Source organism: Microcaecilia unicolor, chromosome 7 (genome assembly GCF_901765095.1).
Source record: "Microcaecilia unicolor chromosome 7, aMicUni1.1, whole genome shotgun sequence".
NCBI lineage: Eukaryota > Metazoa > Chordata > Amphibia > Gymnophiona > Siphonopidae > Microcaecilia > Microcaecilia unicolor.
This window is the reverse complement of record NC_044037.1, coordinates 126515850-126542521: the sequence shown is the minus strand read 5'-3', so window position 1 is coordinate 126542521 and position 26672 is coordinate 126515850. Positions and strand designations below refer to the sequence as shown.

General features: G+C 45.5%; 1 protein-coding gene across 1 annotated transcript in view; it reads left to right on the top strand.

Moving 5' to 3' along the window:
- LOC115474244 (D-3-phosphoglycerate dehydrogenase-like) overlaps positions 1 to 26672 on the top strand; it is a 239423-nt gene that overhangs the window by 50324 nt on the left and 162427 nt on the right. Inside the window, 2 exon segments of the mRNA XM_030209629.1 lie at positions 3611 to 3709; positions 24594 to 24726. Coding sequence (XP_030065489.1) covers positions 3611 to 3709; positions 24594 to 24726 — 232 coding nt within the window.

Below are 26672 nucleotides of genomic sequence, written 5' to 3'. Positions count from 1 at the left end.
AGAGATAGCTTAATAGTGGTTGCAATCAGCTGAGAGCACTGAGCGCTAGGGGTGCGGCTTCTCGACCCACTGTAGCTTGCTTTTTGTAGCATGAAATGGTACTATAGACATATGCTGCTACACCATCTGTCTCTGGTGTACCTGGTAGTACGACTGATACCCGTCAGGGCGGAGTTTTTCTTCTGGAACAGCGACGGGCGAAGCTGTGCCAGGTTTCTTCCCTCATTCGGCTGAAGGCTCCAACAGCGTTAGACTAGGTTCAGGGGTCGTTCCTTGGGCCTGGAGCCGCATGCGGCCTTTGCAATGGTATCTACTCAGCCGTTGGTCTTTCCTTTCCAAGGTTCTTCGATTCGTTTTCCCTGGACACCGCGAGCTTCTTTTGCTCTGCGGTGTTGGCTCAGGTCGGATACTGACTCGAGGCATGCCTCTCACCGCGTCGGAGTGGCGTGTGGTTCTCGGCCACTCAGCTCAGGGGAGTTGGTCCCCCTCGGAGTCCAGGTTGCAGTTCAATCTCATGGAACTTCGGGCGTTTCGGTTGGCTTTCGAGATGCTGTTGAGAGTTCAACCAGTCCGAGTTCTCTGCGACAATGCGACGGCGGTTGCGTACGTCATTCGGCAGGGCAGAAATCGAAGTGCTCCGCTGGCTGAAGAGGCGTCCGTGCTGTCTCTTGGGGCAGAGAAGTGTCAAGTTTGGTTGTCAGTGCCTCACATAGCGGGAGTGCTAAGTGTACAGGCCAACTTTTCAGTCGCAATCGCTTGGATGCCGGGTAGTGGGAGCTCTCTCCGCCGGCTGTCAGCCAGATTTCGGATCGCTGGCGGACTCCGGTGATGGATTTCATGGCTTGATTCTACAATCCCAAGGTGACCCGGTTCTTCAGCAAAGTGCAGCTGTGACCAAGTGGTAACAGCACTGGTCTTGTAATGCAGAGGTAGACGGTTCAAATCCCACTGTTACTACTAATAAAGCTGTGAGCATCAACAGTTAAGAGGCAGAGAGTTTGAGTCCGAAGGAATAGACACTATTCTTCAGCCATGGTTGTTGGAGCTTCTATATGTCTTTCCTCCGTAGCCGATGGTCGGTCAAGTAGTGGGGAAATCTCTCGTCTTCCGGGTCCGGTAATACTTATTGCGCCGGACTGGCCCAGATGTCCTTGGTATGCGGGCTTGATTCACCTCCTGATCAACAAGCCGTTCCACCTGTCTCACTGGCCGGGTCTTATCCATCAGAGGACGGTAGTCATAAAAGATCACGCTTCATTTGGGCTAATGGCCTCGCCTTTGTACGGTTGCGTCTGAGGTGTCCAGGATAGCTGGAGGCGGTTTTTGGGACCATGTTACAGGCGCGCAAATGTTCCACTTCTACTGCGTATGATGGAGTATGGAGGTCGTTTGTGGCTTGGGGTTCCTTGGCAGGCATTTCCCCTCAATCAGACCCTCTTGGGTCCGTTCTGACCTTTTTGCAGGAAGTGATGGTTAAGGAACTGTCGCTAAGTACTTTAAAGGATCAGTTAGTGGCATTGGCTTCCTGGAGGGGTCGTTTGGGGAGCCACTCCTTAGTGTCTCTTCCAGAGTTTGTTCATTTTCTTCGCGGTGTAGAGCATCTCACACCTCCTTGGGTTCCGGTGGTGCCGGATTAGAATTTGAACCTGGTCCTTAGGGTGTTTTGGTGGTCTCCTTTCAAGCCCCTGAGTAAAGATCTTGAATGTTTTCAAGTTGAAGACTGTGTTTCTGGTGGCAATGGCTTCAGCCAGGCGGGTGTCTGAGCTTCAGGCCCTTTTGTGCAGAGCCCCTTTCTCCGTTTTTTCGGAGGCGGGAGTGACAATTCGAAGGGTGCCGTCCTTGGTTTCTAAGGTAGTCACGCGTTTTCACGTTAACCAGGGAGTGGTGTTGCCATCCATCCTTCAAGCAAGAGGATTTCCCTCACAATTTTCGAGCTCTACAGATTTAGACGTTAGGGGACCTCTGATGTGTTATTTGGAGGCGACTAATTCGTTTTGAAAGCAGATCATCTTTTTGTGCTGTTCGCAGGTCATAAGAAAGCGAACTTGACCTCTAAGGCCACGGTGGATCGGTGGCTTAGGGAGGCTATTGCGTCAGCTTACCTGTTGTTGGGGGATTCTTTCCCTGTTCGCATTTGGGCACTATCTAACAGGGTTCAGGCCTCTTCTTTTGTGGAGTGTCATCTGGTGTCGTCGGAGTACATTTGTTAAGCGGCGTCTTGGTCGTCTTGGCATTCCTTTGTTATGCATTGCCGTCTTGATGTTGCTGCGCATCGAGAGGCGCTTGTTGGGACTTCTGTGTTGGCGGCCGCAGTAGGCCGGTCCCATCCTTGATGAGGATTGCTTTGGTACATCCCACAAGTCTCTGGATTGATCTAGGGACGCTGTGGAAGGTAAAATTATGTCTTACCTGATAATTTTCTTTCCATTAGTCCCTCAGATCAATCCAGAGCCCCTCCCAGGAATTCGCTTTCGTAATCTCTGATCGGATTCAGTATACTTCAGTCGGTTCTGTTCACGTTCCTTTGTCTCTGGACGGGTAAGGCTGTTAGGGTGTGTTTATATTTACATTTCTAAGTTATAGCAGCTCGGAGAGTTTCTTCCAAGTTTATGCTGCTTTTGCAGAGACAGGAGAGTGTTCTATGGTTCTTACTGCTTTGGTATCGTTATACTGAAGTGAGGCTGGCTGCACATGCTCTATTGTAGCAAACTTCTGAGTTCTCTCTATCTAACCTGCTAGAGGAGGGGCATAACCCACAAGTCTCTGGATTGATCTGAGGGACTAATGAAAAGAAAATTATCAGGTAAGACATAATTTTACCATATTAGGGGCGGGCAATGAACGAGTTAATGCTATTGAACATTCATTTTTTAACGCAAAGTTGTTTTTTAACGTTGCGTTTTTTTTTTAAAGCCGACCTGCCCCCTCACCCCTTGTTTACTTCTAAAGCTGTTCTCAGGCTCTGGATTTTTTCAGTTTCCTCAGCACAGCCTCAGAGTCCTTGTCTTCCCCTGCATGGCTGGGCTCTGCAGGTACTTGAGCCCCGCAGTGAAGGAAGTCATGGAAGTCTCACGGGACTTGAAACTGTGAGACTTCCCCAACTTCCTGCAGTGCGGGGCTCAAGTACCTGCAGAGCCCAGCCGTGCAGGGGAAGACAAGGACTTTGGCAAAGGCATGGGGACAGGTATCCGACATTAACTCATGTTTCACAAACTGGCTGTATCAAGTATAACAAAAACATTTTAAAATCATATTTCACAAAAAGTATTTTTTATATATATATATATATATATATACAGTGTTGTTTTTCTAGCAAAAAAGGTGCCGGTACTCAAATGCTAGGCCACCCTTCAAGAGTGGGGTAATCACAGAGGGACCCACCCCATAATAGCCAGGCCACCTGCAACCAGTCATAGAATCTATGACAAGACAGAATTGGTATGTAGAGCCTGAGCTCTTTCATTAAAACTTGGGTTCCATGGGTCAATTTTAGCAGACAATGGAAAAGGTGCTGGTACTCAGTACCTCCAAGTACCCCCTCAAAAAAACCCCTTTATATACAATAAGAAATGTATGAACTGATAAAAATATAATAGTTATTTCTTCCTAGTTCATGGGAGCAGAGCTTCATGGGAAGACACTTGGCATTCTGGGACTGGGAAGAATTGGAAAGGAAGTGGCCCTTAGGATGCAGGCATTCCAGATGAAGGTACAGTATTTATTTATTTTATTAATTTACATTCCACTTAAACACTAGTCAGATTACAATAAAACATCCATAAAAATTTATACAAACTCAACATCAACATCAACATTATACATTTTAAAAAAAAAAACAGGAAATAAACTGCAGAACCTATCTGCACTATGCCTTTACTGCCATTACACCAGTGGATATGCCATCAGAAGCAAATAAGTCTTCAGCAACCTCTTAAGTGAATTACATTTGTAGCAAGGCGTAAATAACCAGGCAAACTGTTCCACAAATGTGGTCCTGCTGCAGAAAATGCAGCTGCCCTTGTTTCTGCATAATGCACCTTTCCTAAGTTTACAGTTTCCAAATATTTTGAATCCACTGACCACAGTGTGCGCGCTGGTCGGTATACCTTCAAAGTCTATGAAAAATACCAGGGAGCTGTCTCATAAATTACCTGGTAAACTAAAGTCAATATTTTAAATGAGTTCCTGCTAGACATCAGGAACCAATGGAGCTGATTTAGTATTGGAGTTATATGCATGTACCTAGAGGCCCTAGTAATCAAATGTCCTGCAGGACAGGAGTGGACCAATTGTGGCCCATGGGCTGAAATCAACTTACAGGACCATTTTGGAGATCATTTTTGAAAGGGATGTTGCTTATGTAAAGCCTTGTCTCCAAAGATGAGCAGGATAGCTGAAGCAGGGACAGTGGAACACCATTTTGTTTGGGGTGCCCAAGCTCCACCTCTCCAGCTTTGCCCCCTGACCCCACCCCCACCTCTGCTCCAACCCCATTGCTTCTGCCTCAGCCCCAACCCCATCATCCCCCCTTCCCTTACTTACCATCTCATAGTCTTCCACCATGGCATCCAACATTTTTCTTGTCCCCTGCCTCTCAAACCCGCCCCCCATCTTCAGTGTCTCTCTCTCTCCTCCCCCCCTCCCATCGTGGTATCCAATCTGTCCTGTGCATGCTCAAGGCCTGCCGGCTCCTACCACCTCGACTTCCTGTTTCAGAGGGGACAGGAGCCTGCAGGTCTTAAGCATGTGTAGGTGCTCAAGGACCCACGCTGACTGGTCGCAATGCCTTTCTGCAGTGCTGCTGCCCCAGAAGAGGGAGGTAAAAAAGGAAACCCCTCACGGGGGAGCAAGGAATGAGGGAGACAATGTCCCCTCTAAGGACTAAGTTGACATGAGCAAATATTTTCTGTTACATTACCCTGTGAGCACTTCTCACAGATACATACACAGATGTGCTCACACACACACAGGGGCATTTTCAAAAGAAACGTCCAAGTTGCGATTTGGACGTCTTTGCAAAACGGCGAAATCCAGGGGGTGGGGAAACCTGTATTTTCGAAAAAAGATGGACGTCTATCTTTCGTTTCGAAAATACCGTCAGAAACGTCCAAATCCTTAAATTTGGACATCCCTAGATTTGGACGTCCCTAGACATGGACATTTCTGACTTTCGTCGATTTTCGAAACCAAAGATGTCCATGTCAAAATGTCCTAATGCAAGCCATTTCAATGTGGGAGGAGCCAGCATTTGTAGTGCACTGGTCCTCCTGACATGCCAGGACAGCAACCGGGCACCCTAGGGGGCACTGCAGTGGACTTCAGAAAATGCTCCCAGGAACATAGCTCCCTTACATTCCGCCCCCCCCCCAAAACCCACTACCCCCAACTGTACACCACTACCGTACCCCTTACGGGTGAAGGGGGCACCTAGATGTAGGTACAGTGGGTTTGTGGTGGGTTTTGGAGGGCTTGCTGTTTCCTCCACAAATGTAACAGGTAGGGGGGGTATGGACCTGGGTCCGCCTGTCTGAAGTGCACTGCAGTACCCACTAAAACTGCTCCTGGGACCTGCATGCGCTGTCATGAACCTGAGTATGACATCTGAGGCTGGCATAGATGCTGGCACGAAATGTTTTTTGAGGGTGGGAGGGGGTTAGTGACCACTGGGGGAATAACGGGAGGTCATCCACCATTCCCTCCGGTGGTCATCTGGTCATTTTGGGCACCTTTTTGTGTCTTTTTCGTAATAAAAACACGTCCGGGTGAAAACATCCAAGTGTTCATCAGAGATGTCCTTGTTTTTTTCGATTATGGGTCAAAGACGTCCAAGTGTTAGGCACGCCAAAGTCCCGCCTTCGCTACGCCTCCGACACGCCCCCTTGAAATTTGGATGTCCTTGCAATGGACTGCAGTTGGAGACGTCCAAAATCAGGTTTCGATTATACCGATTTGGACGTCTTTGTGAGAAGGACATCGATCTTCCGATTTATGTCGAAAGATGGACGTCCTTCTCTTTCCAAAATGAGCCCAATAATAACATAGTAAATGGCAGCAGATAAAGACCTATGCGGTCCATCCAGTCTGCCCAACAAGATAAACTCATTTTACATTGTATGTGATACTTTATATGTATACCCGAGTTTGACGTACATAAACACTGGCAGGGAGGTTAGAAAATTTCATAAGCCATGCTCTGCATGCTTTCCCTACTTATGCACCTGTAGTTCAACTATAGCTACTCTGAATTACTGGATGTTTAGCACAGCTTAGAGGAAACACTGCTCTCCCTGTACAAGCATTACTCTTAAAAAATAAAAGGGAATAGTAGGGAAAGTATCTCTGTTATTGATGCCATTATGCACACTGAATACACTCCAGGGAATTATGTACCAAAAATAGCAAAATAATGCACAGCAAAATAATACAGATAACAAAAGAGAGGGTTCAAAAGTACACAAACATGAACAGCAAAAGAAAAAAGTACAACAGAGTTTTCAAGTCTGGAACAATCAAGAGTCCTTTATTCATAAAGACCCGACATGGGCCGTATTTCGGCGTAACAACGCCTGCCTCAGGGGTCAAGCAGACGGTTTGAGAATGCTATAGCATATCTATATAATCAAACCTTAATCTTCAATGATGACAAGTTCAACATGAATGCTAATAGTGCATCAAGTAAAACCTCCATAGTGGACACTGTTGATTTTTTCCTTCCCTCTCCCCTCCCCAGTGGTCCAGCATTTCTCTTTCCCTGTCCCCTCACTAATAGTCCACATTTCTCTTTCCTTCTCTCCCCTTCCTAATGATTCAGCATTTCTCCTCCCCTCCCTTCCCTACCCAATTGTCCAGCATATTTCCTTCTCCCTTTTGTCCCTAATGGTCCAGCATTTCTCCTTCCCTTTTCTCCTCTCTCCCTTTCCCAGTGGGCCAGCATTTGTCCTTCTCCCTCTCCTGCCAGCAAACCACATCTTCTTAGGCCTCTCAAGTACCCCCCCCCCCCCCCCACTGTGTACATTTTGAAAAGTTTTTTTTTTAAATGTTTGGAGTTTTGACCACAGTGCTCGCACCTTCCCCACAGCCTTAACTCTGATGCAATTTCCTGTTTCTGCATAGGTGCTGCTGTCCGCCATTTCAAACATAAAAAAATGTTTTAAAAGGTACATCTGGGGGGGGGGGGGGGGGGAGATTGAGAGGTACATAGAAATGCCGGCTTGCTGGGGAGGGGCGTGGTCAAGAAAGGGTGATGTTCGATGGGTGATGGAGAGAGAGGGAGGTGGAGAGAGAGTTGAGGCACTCTATTCAGTAGTGTTTGGAGGGGGGCAGTGCCCCCCCTGCCCTCCGAAATTACACCAATGCTCTGACCTCAGACTGCTGAACGTTATCAGGATAGGACCGGGGTAAATAATTTTCAGCTCCAAAGTAACTTACAGAATTTTATAAGTCTAAGTGCTTTGAAAATGAACCCCCAAAGGGGCTCATTTTCAAAAGAGAAAAACAAAAATGTCCAAATTGGTATTTTCAAAACCAATTTTGAAATGTTTTTCTATGATGTCCATCAGAAGTGCATTCAAATCACAAGGGGGAGTATCAGGGGTGTATTAAGGGCAGGATCTGGGCATTTCTAACGCTTGGACCTTTTTCTGCCATAATGGAACAAAACAAAAACATCCAGGTCTTTAAGTTGGCCATTTTGGTCTAGACTTGTTTTATTTGGGAAAGCGAAATACGAAAGCGCCAAACCCCTAAGAGAAAAACTACACTGGCTTCCACTAAAAGAACGAATTGCATTCAAAGTCTGCACCTTGGTTCACAAAATCGTTCACGGGGAAGCCCCGACCTATATGTCAGACCTTATAGACCTGCCTATTAGGAATGCGAAAAGATCATCACGCACATTCCTCAATCTCCACTATCCTAGCTGTAAAGGACTAAAATATAAATCCACATACGCGACCAGTTTCTCATACATCTGCACGCAGCTATGGCACGCACTACCGAAGGCCATAAAAACAATGCAGGACCTAACCATCTTCCAAAGGCTACTGAAAACAGATCTTCGCAAGAAGGCATACCTTAAACATCCATCTTAAATACTAAATAACACTACACACGATCTATACATAACCGATCTTTTACCTCATGACTAATTAACCTCTTTGATATTCATGATCAAGCATTACCACTTCAACCTTATACTGAATAGGGACTCTCTATAATCAATGACCTAATGTATGCTACAATCCAATATCTATAATCCAACGCTCTATAATCGATGACCTAATGTATGTTACAATCCAATTTATTCTCAGCAACCTTCATGCAATACCATAATTTATTTTTCTTTACCATGTATGTATGCACATGGTATATATATATATATATACCATGATCTGTTCCATATATGTCATGTTCCATGTATGTTACCATGTATGTATGCACCTTAATGCAATACCATTTGTAATTCTGTTACCCGGAAATGGCAACCGCCATTACGGCAAATGTAAGCCACATTGAGCCTGCAAGTTGGTGGGAAAATGTGGGATACAAATGCTACAAATAAATAAATAAATAAATAAATAAATAAATAAATAAATAAAATTAATGAATAAGCCACAAAAAAGTGCCCTAAATGACCAGATGACCACTGAGGGAATCAGGGATGACCTCCCCTTACTTCCACTAACCCCCTTCCACCTCCCAAAAATGTGATTAAAAACATTACTTACCAGCCTCTATGCAAGCCTCAGATGTTATATTCATCTCCATTACAGCAGCATTCAGGTCCCTGGAGTAGACTAGTGGTGGATGCAGTGCACTGCAGACAGGTGGATCCAGGTCCATACCTCCCCCTGCCTGTTTCACTTGTGGTGGAAACTGTGAGCCCTCCAAAAGTCACCAGAAACCCACTGTACCCATATATAGGTTCCCCCTTCACCCATAAGGGCTGCCGTAGTGGGGTTAGTGGGTTTTGGGGGTGGCTCAGCAGACAAGATAAGGGAGCAATGGTGAGATGTGTACCTGGGAACATTTATTTGAAGTCCACTGCAGTGTCCCCTAGGTGCCTGTTGCTCTCCTGGGATGTCTGTGTGGCCAGTCTACTAAGAATGCTGACTGTCCCTACATCCCAATGGCTTGATTTTGTCCGTTTTTCACTTGGACTTTTTTTTTAATGGTCCAAAAAGATAAATGCACAGAGCACCAAAACATCTAGCAAATAGCCACAAATAGCCATTTTCGGAAAAAAAAAAAAAAAAGAGACATTTTTCTGTTTTGAAAATGGTTATATGCACCACTTGAATTTTGGACATTGTTAGAAGAACATCTAAAGTTGGACTTAGACATCATTTCGAAAATGCCTCTCAAAGTTAAAATGCCCCTTATTAAATTCAAAATGTATGTTCTAAATAAATATGTCTGTCTTTGTCTTCTGAAATGACTGCAACTTGTAGCTGAAAGCAAAAGAGTCTGAACAACTTTATCCAAATCTAGCTGCTTGAAATGAGAAAAGATTGGGTGTGGGGAGTGGCCTAGTGGTTAGAGCACCAGTCTTGCAATCCACATGTGGCCAGTTCAAATCCCACTGTTGCTCCTTGTGATCTTGGGCAAGTCACTTAACCCTCCATTGCCTCAGATACAAACTTAGAATGTGAGCCCTCCTGGGACAGAGAAATATCCAGTGTACCTGAATGTAACTCACCTTGAGCTACTACTGAAAAAGGTGTGAGCAAAATTTAAAGAAAAAAAAATAAAAATAATAATTTAGATCTCATCATATTCCTTCATGATGGAAAAATAAACAAAGTCACTATTCTAGTTATTCTGGTCTTCCCTTGAAATACAAAATGATCTAAAAAGTATGATGGAGCCAAACCATAAAGTACCTTGTAAATTAAGCACAAAAATGTAAAAAGAACCCTAGCGTTATGAGTTTTCATAACAACTTTCAAAGAATAAATCAAACTTAGTGTCATATTGTAAGAGATTGAAGCCTTTTAACAACTTATTTATTTATTTATGTATTACATTTGTACCCCACACTTTCCCACACATAGCAGGTTCAATGCGGCTTACATAGTAAATAGAATTACAAGTTTTGAATAAGAATATTACATTGCTTAGAACAGCCCAAGTAAATAATATTACAATAGTCTAAGGGGTCCTTTTACTAAGCTGCATTGAAAAATGGCTTGCGGTAGTGTAGGCGTGGGTTTTTGGCATGCGCCGATCCATTTTTCAGCGCGCCTGTAAAAAAAAAAGGCCTTTTTTTTGCTGAAAATGGACATGCGGCAAAATCAAAATTGCCGTGCGTCCATTTGGGGTATGCGACCTTACTGCCAGCCATTGACCTAGTGGTAAAGTCTCACGCGGTAACCGGGTGGTAATGACCATGCGCGTCAAATGCCACTTGGTGCACGTTCGATACGCGTGTACTAAATATTTTTCGGCCGTGCATATTGGATGCATGCCAAGAATTAACCTACCACAAGAGCCACGCAGTAATCGGGTAGTAACTCCATTTTGGTATGCATTGGGCGCACATAGACGCTTACGTGGCTTAGTAAAAGGGCCCCTAAAAGACTCAGATCCAATGATTGTACTATTAAATGAAAATGTTCCTGCTCAAAATATTTGCATACATGATAAAGATTACGCATAATAAAGAAGGATCTTTGAGTTACCATATTAACCTGTAACTCTAAGGATAACCTGGCATTTAGATGGCTACCCAAAACTCTTACAGTTTTTCTTTTTCTTCTTTTTTCCTCTAGGAGAGTTGCTCTTGCTTGTAACAGGGGCTGGGGAAGTTTCCTCTCAAAACTCTCAGGGGGATGACAAGCAGGAGCTACAATTCGTAGATAACTTGGAAACAAAACCATAAGAACATAAGAGTAGCCAATGGTCCATCTAGTCCAGTATTCTGTTTCCAACAGTGACCAAGCCAGGTCACAAGTACCTGGCAGAAACCCAAATTGTGGCAACATTCCATGCTACAAATCCCAGGGCAAACAGTTGCTTCAATAGTAGACTATGGACTTTTCCTCCAGGAACTTGTTCAAACCATTTTTAAACCCAGAAACGCTAAGGTAAAATTATGTCATACCTGATAATTTTCTTTCCTTTAATGCAGCAGATGAATCCAGGAACTAGTGGGTTAAGTCCGCCTACCAGCAAGTGGAGATAGAGATAAACAAACTAAAGGCAGTGATGCCAGACAGCCAGCTCCTTCCTCAGTTAGTATGTCATTCGTAAGCATTTGCCAAGGCCAAAAATATGAAACCAATAACAACCAGAAACCATCCCCACTATGAAAAACAGAGAACCAAATAAGAACTTCGAAATAATTGCAATTTGATCCAGAAATCGGAATCCTTTTCATGTTCCCATATCTGTCTGAACTCTGCAAAAGAGAACCCGGAAGGAAAAAATAGCCACACTGCACGGAAAATGAAAAAAACGTCGGCTGAACTAGGGAGGGATCCTGGATTCATCTGCTGCGTTAAGAAAATTATTAGGTAAGACATAATTTTACCTTCCTTGTCACTTGCAGCAGATGAATCCAGGAACTAGTGGGATGTACCAAAGTATTCCTTAAGTAGGGTGGGAAGCTGACGCTTCCCATGCCAACACTCCCGCCCCAAAACTCACATCCTCCAGAGCAGACCCGTCTAGACTGTAATGATTCGCAAAAGTATGACGGGACGCCCAAGTTGCCGCCCAACAAATCTCTTCCAGAGATAAGGCCTCCGCCTCCACCCAAGAAGCCGCCTGTGCCCGAGTAGAATGCGCCTTCAGGGCCACTGGAGATGCCCGCCCTTGTAGCAGATACGCCGCTCCAATGGCTTCCCTAATCCAGCGAGCAATGGAAGCCTTAGAAGCCGCCTCACCTCTTTTCGATCCTGACAAGGGCACAAAGAGATGATCCGAGCGTCAAAACTCGTTAGAGATCTGCAAGTACCGAAACAAAGCTCTCCGCACGTCCAGGAAACGTAGCGAGGCAAACTCCCCCGGATAATCCTCTCTTTGAAAAGATGGAAGATAACCGCCTGATTGACATGGAAAGCCGAAACCACTTTAGGTAGAAACAATGGCACCATCCGGATCGACATCCCCGTTTCAGTTAACTGCAAAAAAGGATCTCTGGAAGACAAAGCCTGAATTTCAGAAATCCTCCTAGCCGAAGCAATGGCCACCAAAAACACTGTCTTAAATGTTAGATCCTTCTCAGAAACCTTATTCAACGGCTCAAACGGTGGGGCCTGGAGGGCTCGCAGTACCGCATTCAAATGCCACGCTGGGCACGGCTGCTGCAGAGGAGGCCGAAGCCGAAGAGTCCCGCGTAGGAAACGGACCACATCAGAGTGAGCTGCTAAAGAGGAACCATCCAGTTTGCCACTAAAACAAGGTAGTGCGGCCACCTGCACTTGAAGGGAATTATATGCCAATCCCTTTTGAAGCCCATCCTGAAGGAACTCCAGAATAACCGGAATGTCCGCCTGAAAATCCGATTCAGTATGCAAAGCACACTACGCTGAGAAAGCTTTCCACACTCGTGCGTACGCTGCTGAAGTAGACTGCTTCCGTGCCCCCAAAAGAGTGGCAATGACTGGTCCTGAAAATCCCTTCTTCCTCAGCTGCTGCCTCTCAATAGCCAGGCCGTAAGATCAAAGTGGGAGGGATTTTCCATCTGAACTGGCCCTTGATGCAGCAGATTGGGAGTCACAGGAAGTCGCAATGGTGGCTCTGAGAGTACTCGAACGAGATCCGCATACCACAGCTGTCGGGGCCAGTCTGGGGCCGCTAGAACGACTGGCCCCCGATGCCGCCCTATGCGGCAAAGAACTCTCCTTATCAGAGGCCACGGAGGAAAAACATACAGTAGCTGTTGTTCCGGCCACGGCTGGAGAAGAGCGTCCAATCCTGCGGATCCTGGCTGCCGTTTGCGGCTGAAGAACTGGGGAACTTTGGCATTGTAAGCCATGGCCATGAGATCCATTACTGGTCTTCCCCAACGTTGACAGATCAGCCGAAAAGCAGAGTCTGACAGCGTCCATTCCGCTGTGTCCAAAAGAGTCTGGCTGAGAAAATCTGCTTGAATATTGTCTTGACCCGCAATGTGCGCCCATACTAGAAGACGAGACGCTTCCACTGCCAAGGGAAGACTGCGAGTGTCCCCCTGCCGATTGACGTAGGCCACCGTCGTGGTGGTGTCCGAGAATACATGAACCGCCTGCCCCTGTAGAAGGTCCTGAAAACTCCGCAGCGCATTCACGACTGCTCACAACTCCAGACGATTTATTGGCCAAGTCGCTTCAAGAGGGGTCCACGATCCCTGGGCTACTCGATGAAGACAACAGGCTCCCCAGCCCGCAAGACTGGCATCCGTCACGACTACCACCCAATTGGGAGATACCAGAGAAACACCCTTCTGCAAATTGGCTGAGTGGAGCCACCACACGAGACTGTCCCTGGCCCGACTCAACCAAGGAAGGCGTCATTGATAATTCAGCGACATCGGTGACCATCTGCTCAAAAGGAAATTCTGAAGAGGCTGCATGTGAGCCCTTGCCCATAGAATGACCTCCAAGGTCGCCGTCATGTAACCGAGGAGCAGTGGCGTTCCTAGCCTGGATGGCACCCGGGGCAGATCGCCGATGTGCCCCCCCCCGGGTGCAGCACCCCCCCCCCGGGTGCATGCCACTGGGGGGGGGGGGGTGCTGGGGCAGAGGGAGCTGCAGCGAACGAGCGAAGTTAGCAAAGTCGTGTTGGATTATTTGTAGTAAATAATTAGCAGATTTTAGTACACACAGCTTCAGCTTTAGAAATGTTAATTTCTTTCTTCATCTCTCTCTCATTCACCCCTGAATAATTCACTGCTGAGTCACTTTAAAGTTGAAGTAACAAAACATCTGTTTACTCACAGTTTGCAGTTAGATTATAATCAGACAGGCTTATATATACATATTACTATACATTTGTATTATCAGCTCCTTCCATGTGCTTAGATGGTAATGGATGCTCACACCACCATAGATCCTCTCAGGTTAGGAGAGATCATGAGCTCCATGTGCTCCATGTGCTGCATGTGCTGCATCTAACCCCCACAGGAAGTTGCATAGCTGTGTGACCTCTCTAAGTAATTCACATCAGAGGTCACAGAGTAATCACAGAGAAATAATAGGTGACAGGCAATGCATGTAAAATACAATTACATTCCAACAAACCCCTTCTCATGCATAACTGTCATGCAATTATTTATTCATACAAAGTCCAAGCTTTATACGCAGATTCACAAAATGTTCTCTGGGTAACGGTTTGGTCATGATGTCAGCTGTCATCTCACTGGTGTGACAATAGTGTAGACTGATGACCCCTTCTTTCGCCAACTCTCGCACGTTGTGGTATTTCGTTGCGATGTGCTTGGTGCGTAACTGAACCTTGTCATTCTGTGACAGTCGGATGCAGCTCTGATTATCTTCCATTATCTGGATTGGTCTCTTTTCAGCTATTCCAAAATCCAGCATAAGTTTTTCAATCCACATCAGTTCTCTGCACGCTTCCGATACGGCCACGTATTCAGCTTCTGTAGAAGACAAACTCACAATACTTTGTTTATGACTGGCCCATGAAATTTGTACATTTCCATACATAAACACATATCCACTTGTGGACTTATAATTAGAATGATCCCCTGCCCAATCTGAATCACAGTAACATATTAGTTTTGGATTACTATTGGCTGAAATCTTTAATTTACAATCAATGGTACCCTTTAAATACCTTACCATCCTTTTAACTGCAGTCCAATCTGATTTGGTAGGTGAGCTGACCCTTCTGCTCAAAATTCCTACTGCATTTGCTATATCAGCCCTGTATGTGGTAGCTAGATATAAAAGCTTACCTATGGCTGATCTATATTGGATGTTATCTGGTAAAGGTTCTCTTACTGTTTCATCCTTCAAAAAATCAGTGATCATGGGAGTGCTTACAACTTGGGCATCTTGCATACCTAAACTTTCAATAAGCTCATTTATTTTCTGCTTCTGGCTTAGAAGATAAGAACCATCATTTTGTTTCTCAATTTCTATACCAAGATAGTATGACACATTTCCAAGTTCTTTTATCTCAACATTGAGGTTTAAACATTTTACAATGTCCTTGTACTCTTGCTCACTTTTGCTTGCAATGAGCAGATCATCAACAAAAGCTAAAATGTATGCATATTGTCCATTTGTGCACCTAGTGTACAAGCATTTATCTGCTTCACCTTGCTTAAATCCTAAATTTGTCAATATTTCATGCAATTTTTCATTCCAACATTTTGCACTTTGCTTTAATCCATAAAGACCTTTGTTTAATTTACACACTAGCTGTCTTTGTTTTGTATTTATGAAACCTGTTGGCTGTTCCATGTACAAGTCTTCAGTTATATCTCCGTGAAGAAACGCTGTTTTCACATCAATGTGGTTGACTTGCATGCCTTTTGAGACTGCAATGCTCAGAAGTGTTCTGATTGTCGTGTGTTTCACTACAGGTGCAAACACTTCATCAAATCTTCTCCATATTTTTGAAGATATCCCTTTGCCACTAATCTGGCTTTATACCTTTCCACTTTTCCTTGTGCATTCCTTTTTAACTTGAATACCCATTTGCATCCTATAGCTTTCTTGCCAGGAGGTAATTTTGTAAGAATCCAAGTATTATTTTTATCCAATGCATCAATTTCTTCTTGTGCAGCTTTATGCCATTCAGCAGCTTCTTCTGCTGGCATTTTCTCAATCTCATCCCATGTTAAGGGCTCTTGAGCTTCTGCTGACTTTGTTAGGTAAGACAGTCTTGGGGGTGGAACACCTTTGTTTTCCCTGGATGAGCGTCTGACAACAGGTTGGTCTGACCTTTCCGCATCCTCTATATCTGAGAGTTCTTCTCCAATTGATTCCCCTTCTCCAACTGTACTGTCTTCTTCAATGATCCTTTCTGTGTCTGCTTCCTCTGCCTGTTCCTCGTTAGATACAGATGAGTTGCTTTCAGACATCTGCCTTGGTATGGCATTTATATACACTGGCATGTCTATTATAGTTCTAGTTTCATATTCTGGATGATAAGGCTCATCTGGGATAATCCAGCCTTTATCAACCCTTTTGTTTTCATCAAAATATGTAACATGTCTTATGCCAACAATGCCAGTTTTCAGATTCAAAATTCTATATCCTTTGTGTCCTGGAGCATAGCCAACTAAAATGCCCCTTTCTGTTGTGGAATCCAGCTTATGCCTTCTTTGCTTTGGTACATGAGCATATGCTGTACTTCCAAATGTTCTTATGTGTGACAGGTTTGGCTTCCTACCATGCCATGTCTCATGTGGTGTGCGCTCAGCGCCTTTAGTTGGCATTCTGTTTTGTAGGTACACTGCTGTGAGAATGGCTTCCCCCCATAGTCTTTTAGGGAGATTGCTATCTGACAGCATACATCTGGTCATTTCCACAAGTGACCTAAATTTTCTCTCTGCAACAGAATTTTGCTCTGGTGTATAAGCTACTGTTGTGATATGTTGAATGCCTTCTTGTTCTAGAAATGTGCGCATGCTTTGTGAAGTGAACTCACCACCATTGTCGGTCTGAAGAACCTTTGGTTTTCTTTCAAATTTGTTGCTCACCATGGCTACGTATTTCTTCAGCATGTCTGTGACTTGACTTTTTTCTTTCAGCAAATAGGCCACACAATATCTAGAGAAATCATCCAAGAATATTAGCACAAATCTGTTATTTCCCAATGATGGGATATTAAACGGTCCACATAAGTCACTGTGTATTAAGTCCAGCACTTTATTACTCCTATTTCCTGTGTATGCAGGAAATGAGGGTCTCACACCTTTTTGAGTAACACAGTCTATGCATTTCTCCATTTTACCAGCATCTGCACTTATCTGAATGCCGGTGGCTAGTTGCTTACTGTAAAGATCCTGGATCACCTTAGAATCACGATGTCCCAGGCGGCGGTGCCAGATTTCCAGACTACATTTACCATCATTCTTCCTTACTTGCGCCATATGTGAGGCTTCACCTGAAATGTTCAGCTTATAAACATCATTATGCATAAAGCTTCAGCATACACTTCATCATTTTTAGAGATTGTGCACTTACTGTTTTCAAAATGAATCGCAAATCCCTTCTTATCTAATGTAGATACACTAAGCATATTGCAAACTGCTTGGGGAATATACAAGACATCACTTACAGGAATTTCTTTAACTTCATTAGACACTTTGCATTTTAAGAATCCAATGCCTCTTGCTTGGATCTTAGCAGTCCCTGCGTTTGCAGTTTTAAGAATACCTTCCTCTGGACACATTTCCTGAAAGAAATCCTTACAATTGGTTAAATGGCATGTGCTCCCCGAATCCAAAATCCAAGTACTTTCATTTGAATTATTATTTACCATAGTCAAAGATTTTTCTGCCATTAGAAAGCCCTTGTGTTTATCTTTGTCCTTCATACATTTCCTGGTTTGAAAATTCTTTAGTTCCATTGGCTTAGGTGAGCTAGAGGGAGTGTTTTGTGTTTCCTTACACCATTTAGATACATGTCCCTCCTTTCCACATGAGTAGCAAATCAGCTTGCCCTTGGGTGGAGTTTTCCCATAGCTCCGCCTTCCTCTGTTCTTTGCCAAGAAATTTGTTTCATTTCTCTCTGACTTGCTTTGAGAACACATCTCCTCAGAATCATTTATTATGCATTCCTGCCTTAGTTTTGATGTTGTCTGTTCAAAAGATTGCCCTTCAATGGCCTCATTTACAGACCTAAAAACATCAAACTTCTTTGATAGTGAGGTAAAAAGAAATGCTCTTTTCAATGCATCACACATGGGAATTCCAGAAAGTTCTAGCTTTTGAAATGAAGACATAAGATACATAATGTGATCATTACATTTACTTTTATCCCTTAATTTGGTTTCATTCAACTCTGCCAACCAAATTGGTTGCTGCTTTGCATATGTAGTTGCATACATAGTTCTCAGTTTATATAAAATGTCCTTTGGTGTATCTTTTCCCTCCACTAATATGGCTTGTTTCTCTGAGAGAGCTTCCAAAAGCATGCACTTCACATAATAGTTTGCATTGTCCCATTCAGCCATATTTTCAGCTGTTCTGTCTTGGTCTAAGCATATATTTAATCCTTTTGCTCGAAGGAGACATATGAATCTTAATTCCCATTGCTGATAATTAAACTCAGTTAATTTAGGCACCTTGAGAGAATAGAACAATGGTGAATTTCTTCCCTCAGCCATTTTCTTAGCCTTCTGTCTGCTGTGTGGGGGGAGAGAGAGACAGACTGAATCTTTCCTTTAAAACTTAAGAGAAAAATGTGGCCTTTTTTTTTCTGCCTGGTAATATTTCTCTTCTTTTTCAATTCCTGGACCCTGGGCCCATAACCCTTTTGTTGGATTATTTGTAGTAAATAATTAGCAGATTTTAGTACACACAGCTTCAGCTTTAGAAATGTTAATTTCTTTCTTCATCTCTCTCTCATTCACCCCTGAATAATTCACTGCTGAGTCACTTTAAAGTTGAAGTAACAAAACATCTGTTTACTCACAGTTTGCAGTTAGATTATAATCAGACAGGCTTATATATACATATTACTATACATTTGTATTATCAGCTCCTTCCATGTGCTTAGATGGTAATGGATGCTCACACCACCATAGATCCTCTCAGGTTAGGAGAGATCATGAGCTCCATGTGCTCCATGTGCTGCATGTGCTGCATCTAACCCCCACAGGAAGTTGCATAGCTGTGTGACCTCTCTAAGTAATTCACATCAGAGGTCACAGAGTAATCACAGAGAAATAATAGGTGACAGGCAATGCATGTAAAATACAATTACATTCCAACAAGTCGGAGCCCACAGGCGCGCACTGCGGCACCCCCCCCCAGCGGCGTGCACCCGGGGCGGACCGCCCCCACTGCCCCCCCTTGGTTTGCCACTGCCGAGGAGCTGAACATAGTTCCACACTCGGGGAGCGCAACAACTCAATAAGGTCCATTCCTGAGAAAGCAGTTTGATCCTTTGCCCCTCGGGAAGAAACACTCTTGTCCATATTGACCACCCAACCTAAGGATTGCAACACCGCAATCAGTTGGTCGGTGACCACTCAACTCTCCTCTGCTGTCGTCGCCCGAATCAGCCAGTCTTCGAGATATGGATGCACTCGAATCCCCTCCTTCCGTAGGAACGCCACCACCACCACCATGACCTTGGAAAAAGTGCGTGGGGCAGTGGCCATTCCGAAAGAATGGGCCCGAAACTGGAAGTGCTGACCCAGCACCGCAAATCTGAGAAATCTCTGATGGGGCTGCCAAATGGGAATGTGCAGGTAAGCTTCCCTCAAATCGAGAGCCATCAAAAACTCACCTGGTTGAACAGCAGCAATAACTGCCCTTAATGTCTCCATGCGGAAGTGACAAACCCGCAAAAACTGGTTTACTTTTCTGAGATCGAGAATAGGCCGAAAAACCCCTTCCTTCTTTGGAACCACAAAGAAGATGGAGCACCGACCTGTGCACCTTTCGAGAGGAGGAACAGGCATGATAGCCCCTATCCTTAGCAGGTCTCGCAAACACTGCAGAACCGCTGTCCACTTGGCCCGCGATACACAGTGGGACTCCAGAAAAAAGTCTGTGACAGGAGAGAAGAATTCTAGCTTGTAACCTTCTCGCACCACATCGAGGACCCACTGGTCTGAAGTAATTCTGGCCCACTCTGGAAGAAACAGAGAAAGCTGACCACTGATCTGCTCTCCTCTCGAGTGGACCTGCACCCCATCATTGGGAGGCCCAAGAAGGAGCCCCCTGATGAGAGGGGGGGGGGGTCCAGCCGGACGCGTCTCATTGTGAAAGGAAGAATGCTGCCCAAAACGAGGACACTGAAAGGCTGCGTTGGACCGCCCCGGGCGATACCATCGCGTCTCTCTGAAACGTGACCTCGAGGCTCCGTGCCTGGAAGTAGACTTGGGTCTATTCTCAGGAAGACGCTGAGATTTGGAATCCCCCAAATCTTTAACAATCTTTTCTAGGCCTTCCCCAAAAAGCAATTTTCCTCGGAAAGGCAATTTAATGAGCCGTTGCTTAGAGGCCATATCTGTGGCCCAATGACGGAGCCACAGAAGATGCTGAGAGGAAACGGTCAAGGCCATGAGTTTGGCCGAAGCACAGACCAAATCATACAAAGCATCCGCCAAGTACACCAGCCCAATATCCATCAGCGGCATCTGAGGAGTTCCCGGAATAACAGACTCCGAAATCGAATCCATGACAGAATGTAGCCAACTGAGACAAGCTCTAGCCGCATAAGAACTACAAACAGAAGCTTGAAGTGTCAAAGCGGCCACCTCAAAGGCACATTTTAAAGAGGCCTCTAGCCATCTGTCTTGCATATCCTTAAGTGCCACACCATCTTTCACTGGAAGAGTAGTCTTCTTAGTGACCGCCGTCACCAGGGCATCCCCCTAGGTAGAGCAAACTGCTCTAAACGGTCTGCTGAAACCGGATACAGCCTGGCCATAGCCCTGGCTACTTTCAGCCCCCCATCCGGATCCGCCCACTGGGCCAAAATCAACTCTTCAATAGCTTCATGTACCGGAAAGGCCTTAGAAGGTCATCTGGTACTAGCCATCTTGGGGGTGACCGCCTGAGAAGCCACAACCTCAGGGTCCTCTATATTCAGGGCTTCCAGCACCTGAGACATAAAGGAGGACAACTCCTCCATATGGAAAATCCTCATGGCGGAAGAGTCCTCCAGTTGGTCAGTGAGGACACCGTCCTCCGCATCCTCTACCCCCCGTCTGCTCCGAGAGAGCCACCACGGAGGAAGCTGCAGGCGACCATATGCAGGACCCCTCCTCAGACCCCAATGAAAGCCTAGGCTTTTTAAGGGAGGAGAAATCCTCTGGGGAAAAACCCAAAATCTCTTGGTTACCCCCAGACCCCCTGAGAGAATCAAAGGCCGAAGCTGTCGCAACCGTGGGAGGGGGGGGGGGGGGCAAGGCCCTTTTCAACAAAAACGCCTGATGGAGTAGCAAAATAAACTCTGGCGAAAACCCCTCCCCCACAACAGAGGAGGTTGCAGCCATGACACCTGCACCATCGCCCACAGTGCCTGATGGCCCCCCTGACTCCCCTACCAGCGGAGAAGAAGCTTTGCCCAAAATCGCTACCAGAGCCGTCTCTGCGACCGATTGCAAAATGGCACGAGAATCGCCAGGCTCTGGGCGGGAAAGCACGCTCTCTGGGGGGGGGGGGGGGGGCACCACTCCATCAAGTCCCGCCAAATCAGCGCACCCCGCGCTGCAAAGGCCCGCCGCTGAACGCCATTTCCCGCACCGGGAACAGCGTTTTACCGCCTCCGCTGCCATCGCCCGTCTCCGAACACAAACCCAGCAGGACTTACCCAGACCGGGAAAGTGCGGGAACTGACAGCTGAGCTGAAGAAAAAAACTCTCCGACTCCACTTCAAGGCAGGCTCAGACAAGCAGGCAACAGAAAACAGGACTCGGACACCAGTAACACAAACCTGCTCTCAGCAAAAACACACTTCCCTGTGTTTCTGTTTCTCTTTTAGATAAATTCTATGGTTCTCTTTTTGTTTTCTTTTTTTTTTTAGTGAGGAGGCAGAAACAAACAGGGAAGGAAAGGAACAGCAAAAGCCTGTTCAGAGGGAATTTGAGGTGCAGCAGGGACCCAGCAACTGCGCATGCTGCCAAAGGGGACACCACCAGTCCGCCACCCCCGGCTCAAACTGGCCACTGGCCCAGGAGCACCCTCAGAAGCCTTGGGCCCAGGAGCTGGAGAAAAAGCCGTCCACCACCTGCTGAGATAGAGACATACTAACTGAGGAAGGAGCTGGCCGTTTGGCATCACTGCCTTTAGTTTGTTTATCTCTATCGCCACCTGCTGGTAGGCGGACTTAACCCACTAGTTCCTGGATTCATCTGCTGCAAGTGACAAGGAAACGCTGTTACCACATCCTACTACTACTACTACTACTATTTAGCATTTCTATAGCGCTACAAGGCGTACACAGCACTGCACAAACATAGAAGAAAGACAGTCCCTTCTCAAAGAGCTTACAATCTAATAGACAAAAAATAAAGTAAGCAAATCAAATCAATTAATGTGTGCAGGAAGGAGGAGAGGAGGGTAGGTGGAGGCAAGTGGTTACGAGTCAAAAGCAATGTTAAAGAGGTGGGCTTTCAGTCTAGATTTAAAGGTGGCCAAGGATGGGGCAAGACGTAGGGGCTCAGGAAGTTTATTCCAAGCATAGGGTGCAGCGAGACAGAAGGTGCGAAGTCTGGAGTTGGCAGTAGTGGAGAAGGGAACAGATAAGAAGGATTTATCCATGGAGCGGAGTGCATGGGAAGGGGTGTAGGGAAGGACGAGTGTGGAGAGATACTGGGAAGCATCAGAGTGAGTACATTTATAGGTTAGTAGAAGAAGTTTGAACAGGATGTGAAAACGGATAGGGAGCCAGTGAAGCGACTTGAGGAGAGGGGTAGTATGAGTAAAGCGACCCTGGCGGAAGACGAGACGGGCAGCAGAATTTTGAACCGATTGGAGAGGGGAGCGGTAACTAAGTGGGAGGCCAGCAAGAAGTAGATTGCAGTAGTCTAAACGAGAGGTGACAAGGGTGTAGATGAGGGTTTTGGTACCAGCAAAGAATTCCAGAGCTTAACTATTTGTGAGTGAAAAAATATTTTCTCCTATTTGTTTTAAACCAGGACTAATGCAGCCTGTCCTTGGTAAACAGGATTGAGCTGCTTAGCCTAAAAGAGGGTAGGCAGCTTAGGGGGTGGGGGTGGGGGTGGGGGTGGGGGGGGGGTTAACATGGACTACTGTTAAGGTTGAGTTATTTTAGAATAAAATGGATTATTTTAGCACAGAATCCCATTTTATGCAATGTTTCTGAGTTTGTGTTTGCTGCTTTTCCAGTATTGCCTGGATCTGTAAACTTAATCAAATATCTAAGCATTTTCTGCTTCTCCATGCTCTATTTTTTTGAAGTCCCCAGCAATAGCAATTTCTGCTCCTGCTTTCTGCAGGATTCTTGTCTTCACAATTATATGTAAGGAGTACCTGTTGAAAAAACTCCAAACAGCTCAAAACACTGCAGCCAGGTTCATATACAAAATCTCTTGTTTTGAAAGTGCCTCCCCTTTATTAATCAAATTACACTGGCTTCCCTTCAAAGCGAGAATCACCTTCAAATTATGCACCTTTATCTTTCAAATACTAAATGGCACAGCGCCAGACTGTATGGTACCATTAATAAACTTACCTCAAAGAAACACTAGATATGAGGCAAGAAACTATCTCAGATTACAAAAAAGACTGGAAGCGGTGCAAAGAAAAGCTACAAAAATGTTATGGAATTTGCGTTGCAAACCGTATGAGGAGAGACTTGCTGCCTGAACATGTATACCTTGGAGGAAAGGAGAAACAGGGGTGACATGATACAGACGTTCAAATATTTGAAAGGTGTTAATTCGCAAACTAACCTTTTTCGGAGACGGAAGGCGGTAGAACTAGAGGACATGAATTGAGGTTGAAGGGGGTCAGACTCAGGAGTAATATCAGGAAGTATTTCTTCACAGAGAGTGTGGTGGATATGTGGAATGCCCTCCCACGGGAGGTGGTGGAGATGAAAACGGTAATGGAATTCAAACGTGCGTGGGATAAACACAAAGGAATCCTGTTTAGAAGGAATGGATCCACGGAATCTTAGCGGAGATTAGGTGGTGACGCCAGTAATTGGGAAGCAAAACTGGTGCTGGGTAGACTTCCACGGTCTATGCTCTGATCGTGACTGAATAGATATGGATGGGCTGGAGTGTAAATTTGAAGAGATTTCGACGTTAGCTTCACAATTTAGTACAAGAGCAGTGCTGGGCAGACTTCTATGATTTGTGCCCTGAGAATGGCAAGGACAAATCAAACTCGGGTATAAAGTATCACATACCATGTAAAATGAGTTTATCTTGTTGGGCAGACTTGATGGACCGTAAAGGTCTTTATCTGCCATCATTTACTATGTTACACTTTCCAAATTGCAAAAACATGATCTACAAAACTGTCCACTTGCAGACTTCACTTACCTAGGAACCAAATGGTAGAACTCCTTACCACCAAAAATAAGAAATATTCAGGAATATACTAGATTCCGCAAAATCCTCAAATCGTTCCTATTCAAACAAACCCTCACAAAGAACAACCATATCTCAAACAATTAATTTTTACCTGAATTGGTTATTACTCTATTTACCATTATCTCTTTGTTTCATGTACAATTTCTCATTCATATTAGATTTTCTAAGTGTTAAACATCCATACCTATCCCAGTATGTTTGTGAAACTGTATTGTAAAATTAGATTCTTACAACAAATTACTTTCTTATGCATTATTCTTTGTTATGTATCCTATACTGTTTATTGTAAGCCGTGTATTGTACTCAAACTTGTTTGGGATAATGTGGGATATAAATGTCACAAATAAATAAATATGTGATTTTGGTTAAAACTTTTTTATTGTGTTTCTGGTTAGACTATTGGCTACGATCCCATTATCCCACCTGATGTCACAGCTTCTTTTGGAGTTGAACAGTTACCACTGGAAAAGATTTGGCCACTTTGTGATTACATCACTGTGCATACTCCTCTCCTGCCCTCCACCACAGGTAATTATGCACTCAGTCTATCTCACTGTCTTGTTTCCCATCTTTCTGTCTGTTTTTGTCTCTCAAATTTAAACATTATTGATTTGACAATATATTTTTTCCCAAAGTAATATATCAATTATTTGACTGCCAGGGCTTTCTCAATGAATGGACATAGAGATGATGTTGTGTGTGTGTGTGGGGAGGGGGTTCAGAAGGAGTGGAGGGTGTAGCCTAGTGATCAGAGCACTGGGCTGACAAACAGGGAAGCGTGATTCAAATCCTATTGCTGCTCTTTATGACCTTGGACAAGTCGCTTATGGGCAGGATTACTTTAAGGCATTAAGCCCTTAACGTACGTTAACAGGGTTTCCGCATGATGGTATTAAGGCGTTCTTTGGTAATAGATCTGTTAGTGCACGCGTTAGGGAATTTTTCTGGGAGATAAAAATATTATCTTGCTAATAAGTTCTAGGTAATGCACTGAGTTAATGCTGGATCACTTGGCACCTCTGAACAGTTACCATGCACTAATGACTATGAGGCAGATGCAGCAACCAAACGTAAAAAAATCTAAATCGTTAAAGTCCCTAACGATTTTAAAATAACGAAAAATGCACCAAAAAAAAAAGTCACACATGCTGAGATCGGTAGTGAAACGTACAATGTATCAAAGAATCACAATACACATCGTTAATCGGCCCCCAAATCATGCGCAGAGCAGCCAAGCGTTATGTTAGCTGCTCTGCGCATGCCACAAACAGTCACAACACAGTCAAATCGCAAGCACATGGCTCCCAAATAAAAACAAAAATTAAAAAAAAGGGTCGGGAGGGGGCAAGGGCGCTCATCAGGAGCGTCCTGTACAGACGGCCTTGCCCCCCCCCCCCCCGCTGCTCCCCACTTTCCGCCGCTCCCCCCACCCCGAAAAAGCAAAATTCTAGCAGCCCCTGCCCCCTCCCCACTTTCCGCCGCTCCCCCCACCCCGAAAAAGCAAACTTCTAGAAGCCCCTGCCCCCCTCCCTTCCTCAGTACTCTGTCACCTGTGCTCCGCCTCCCGACATCCTCCGTCCGTGCCCCGCCCCCTTTTGGGGTCGTCGCCGCCATTCCCCTCCTCCATCGGGCCCCCCTTCCTCTTACCGGGCCCGTGCAGCGCCTCTCTCCTCTGTCCGAAGGCGCTGCACGGGCAAGAAGAACGCTGAATCAGCTGATGCCTGCCTTCGCGATGGTGCGTCTTTCTCCTCCTGGGCCCGCCCCTGTCTGACGTCAGTAACCTACGTAGGTTACTGACGTCAGACAGGGGCGGGCCCAGGAGGAGAAAGACGCGCCATCGCGAAGGCAGGCATCAGCTGATTCAGCGTTCTTCTTGCCCGTGCAGCGCCTTCGGACAGAGGAGAGAGGCGCTGCACGGGCCCGGTAAGAGGAAGGGGGGCCCGATGGAGGAGGGGAATGGCGGCGACGACCCCAAAAGGGGACGGGGCACGGACGGAGGATGTCGGGAGGCGGAGCACAGGTGACAGAGTACTGAGGAAGGGAGGGGGGCAGGGGCTTCTAGAAGTTTGCTTTTTCGGGGTGGGGGGAGCGGCGGAAAGTGGGGAGCAGCGGGGGGGGGGGGGGGGGGGGCAAGGCCGTCCGTACAGGACGCTCCTGATGAGCGCCCTTGCCCCCTCCCGATCCTTTTTTTTTTTTATTTTTTATGTGTTTTCTGAGGTCCTTTGGACCAATCACAGCGCTTCTAGCTCTGCTAATGCGCTGGGATTGGCTCAAAGTTTGTTTATTTTTTCAATTAACACTTTTTCCTGGCACAGAGCTGTCCTAACGAGAGGTCCATACCTCTCGTTAGTTTTCCTGCCTTTTTCCTGCGTAAAGGCAATCGGAAAAGGTTAGTGCATGTCGTTTCAATGGGGTTTTCACACTAATTGCTCATCTCCATTCCGTTTTCGTTAGCTGCTACTGTCGTCGGAAAA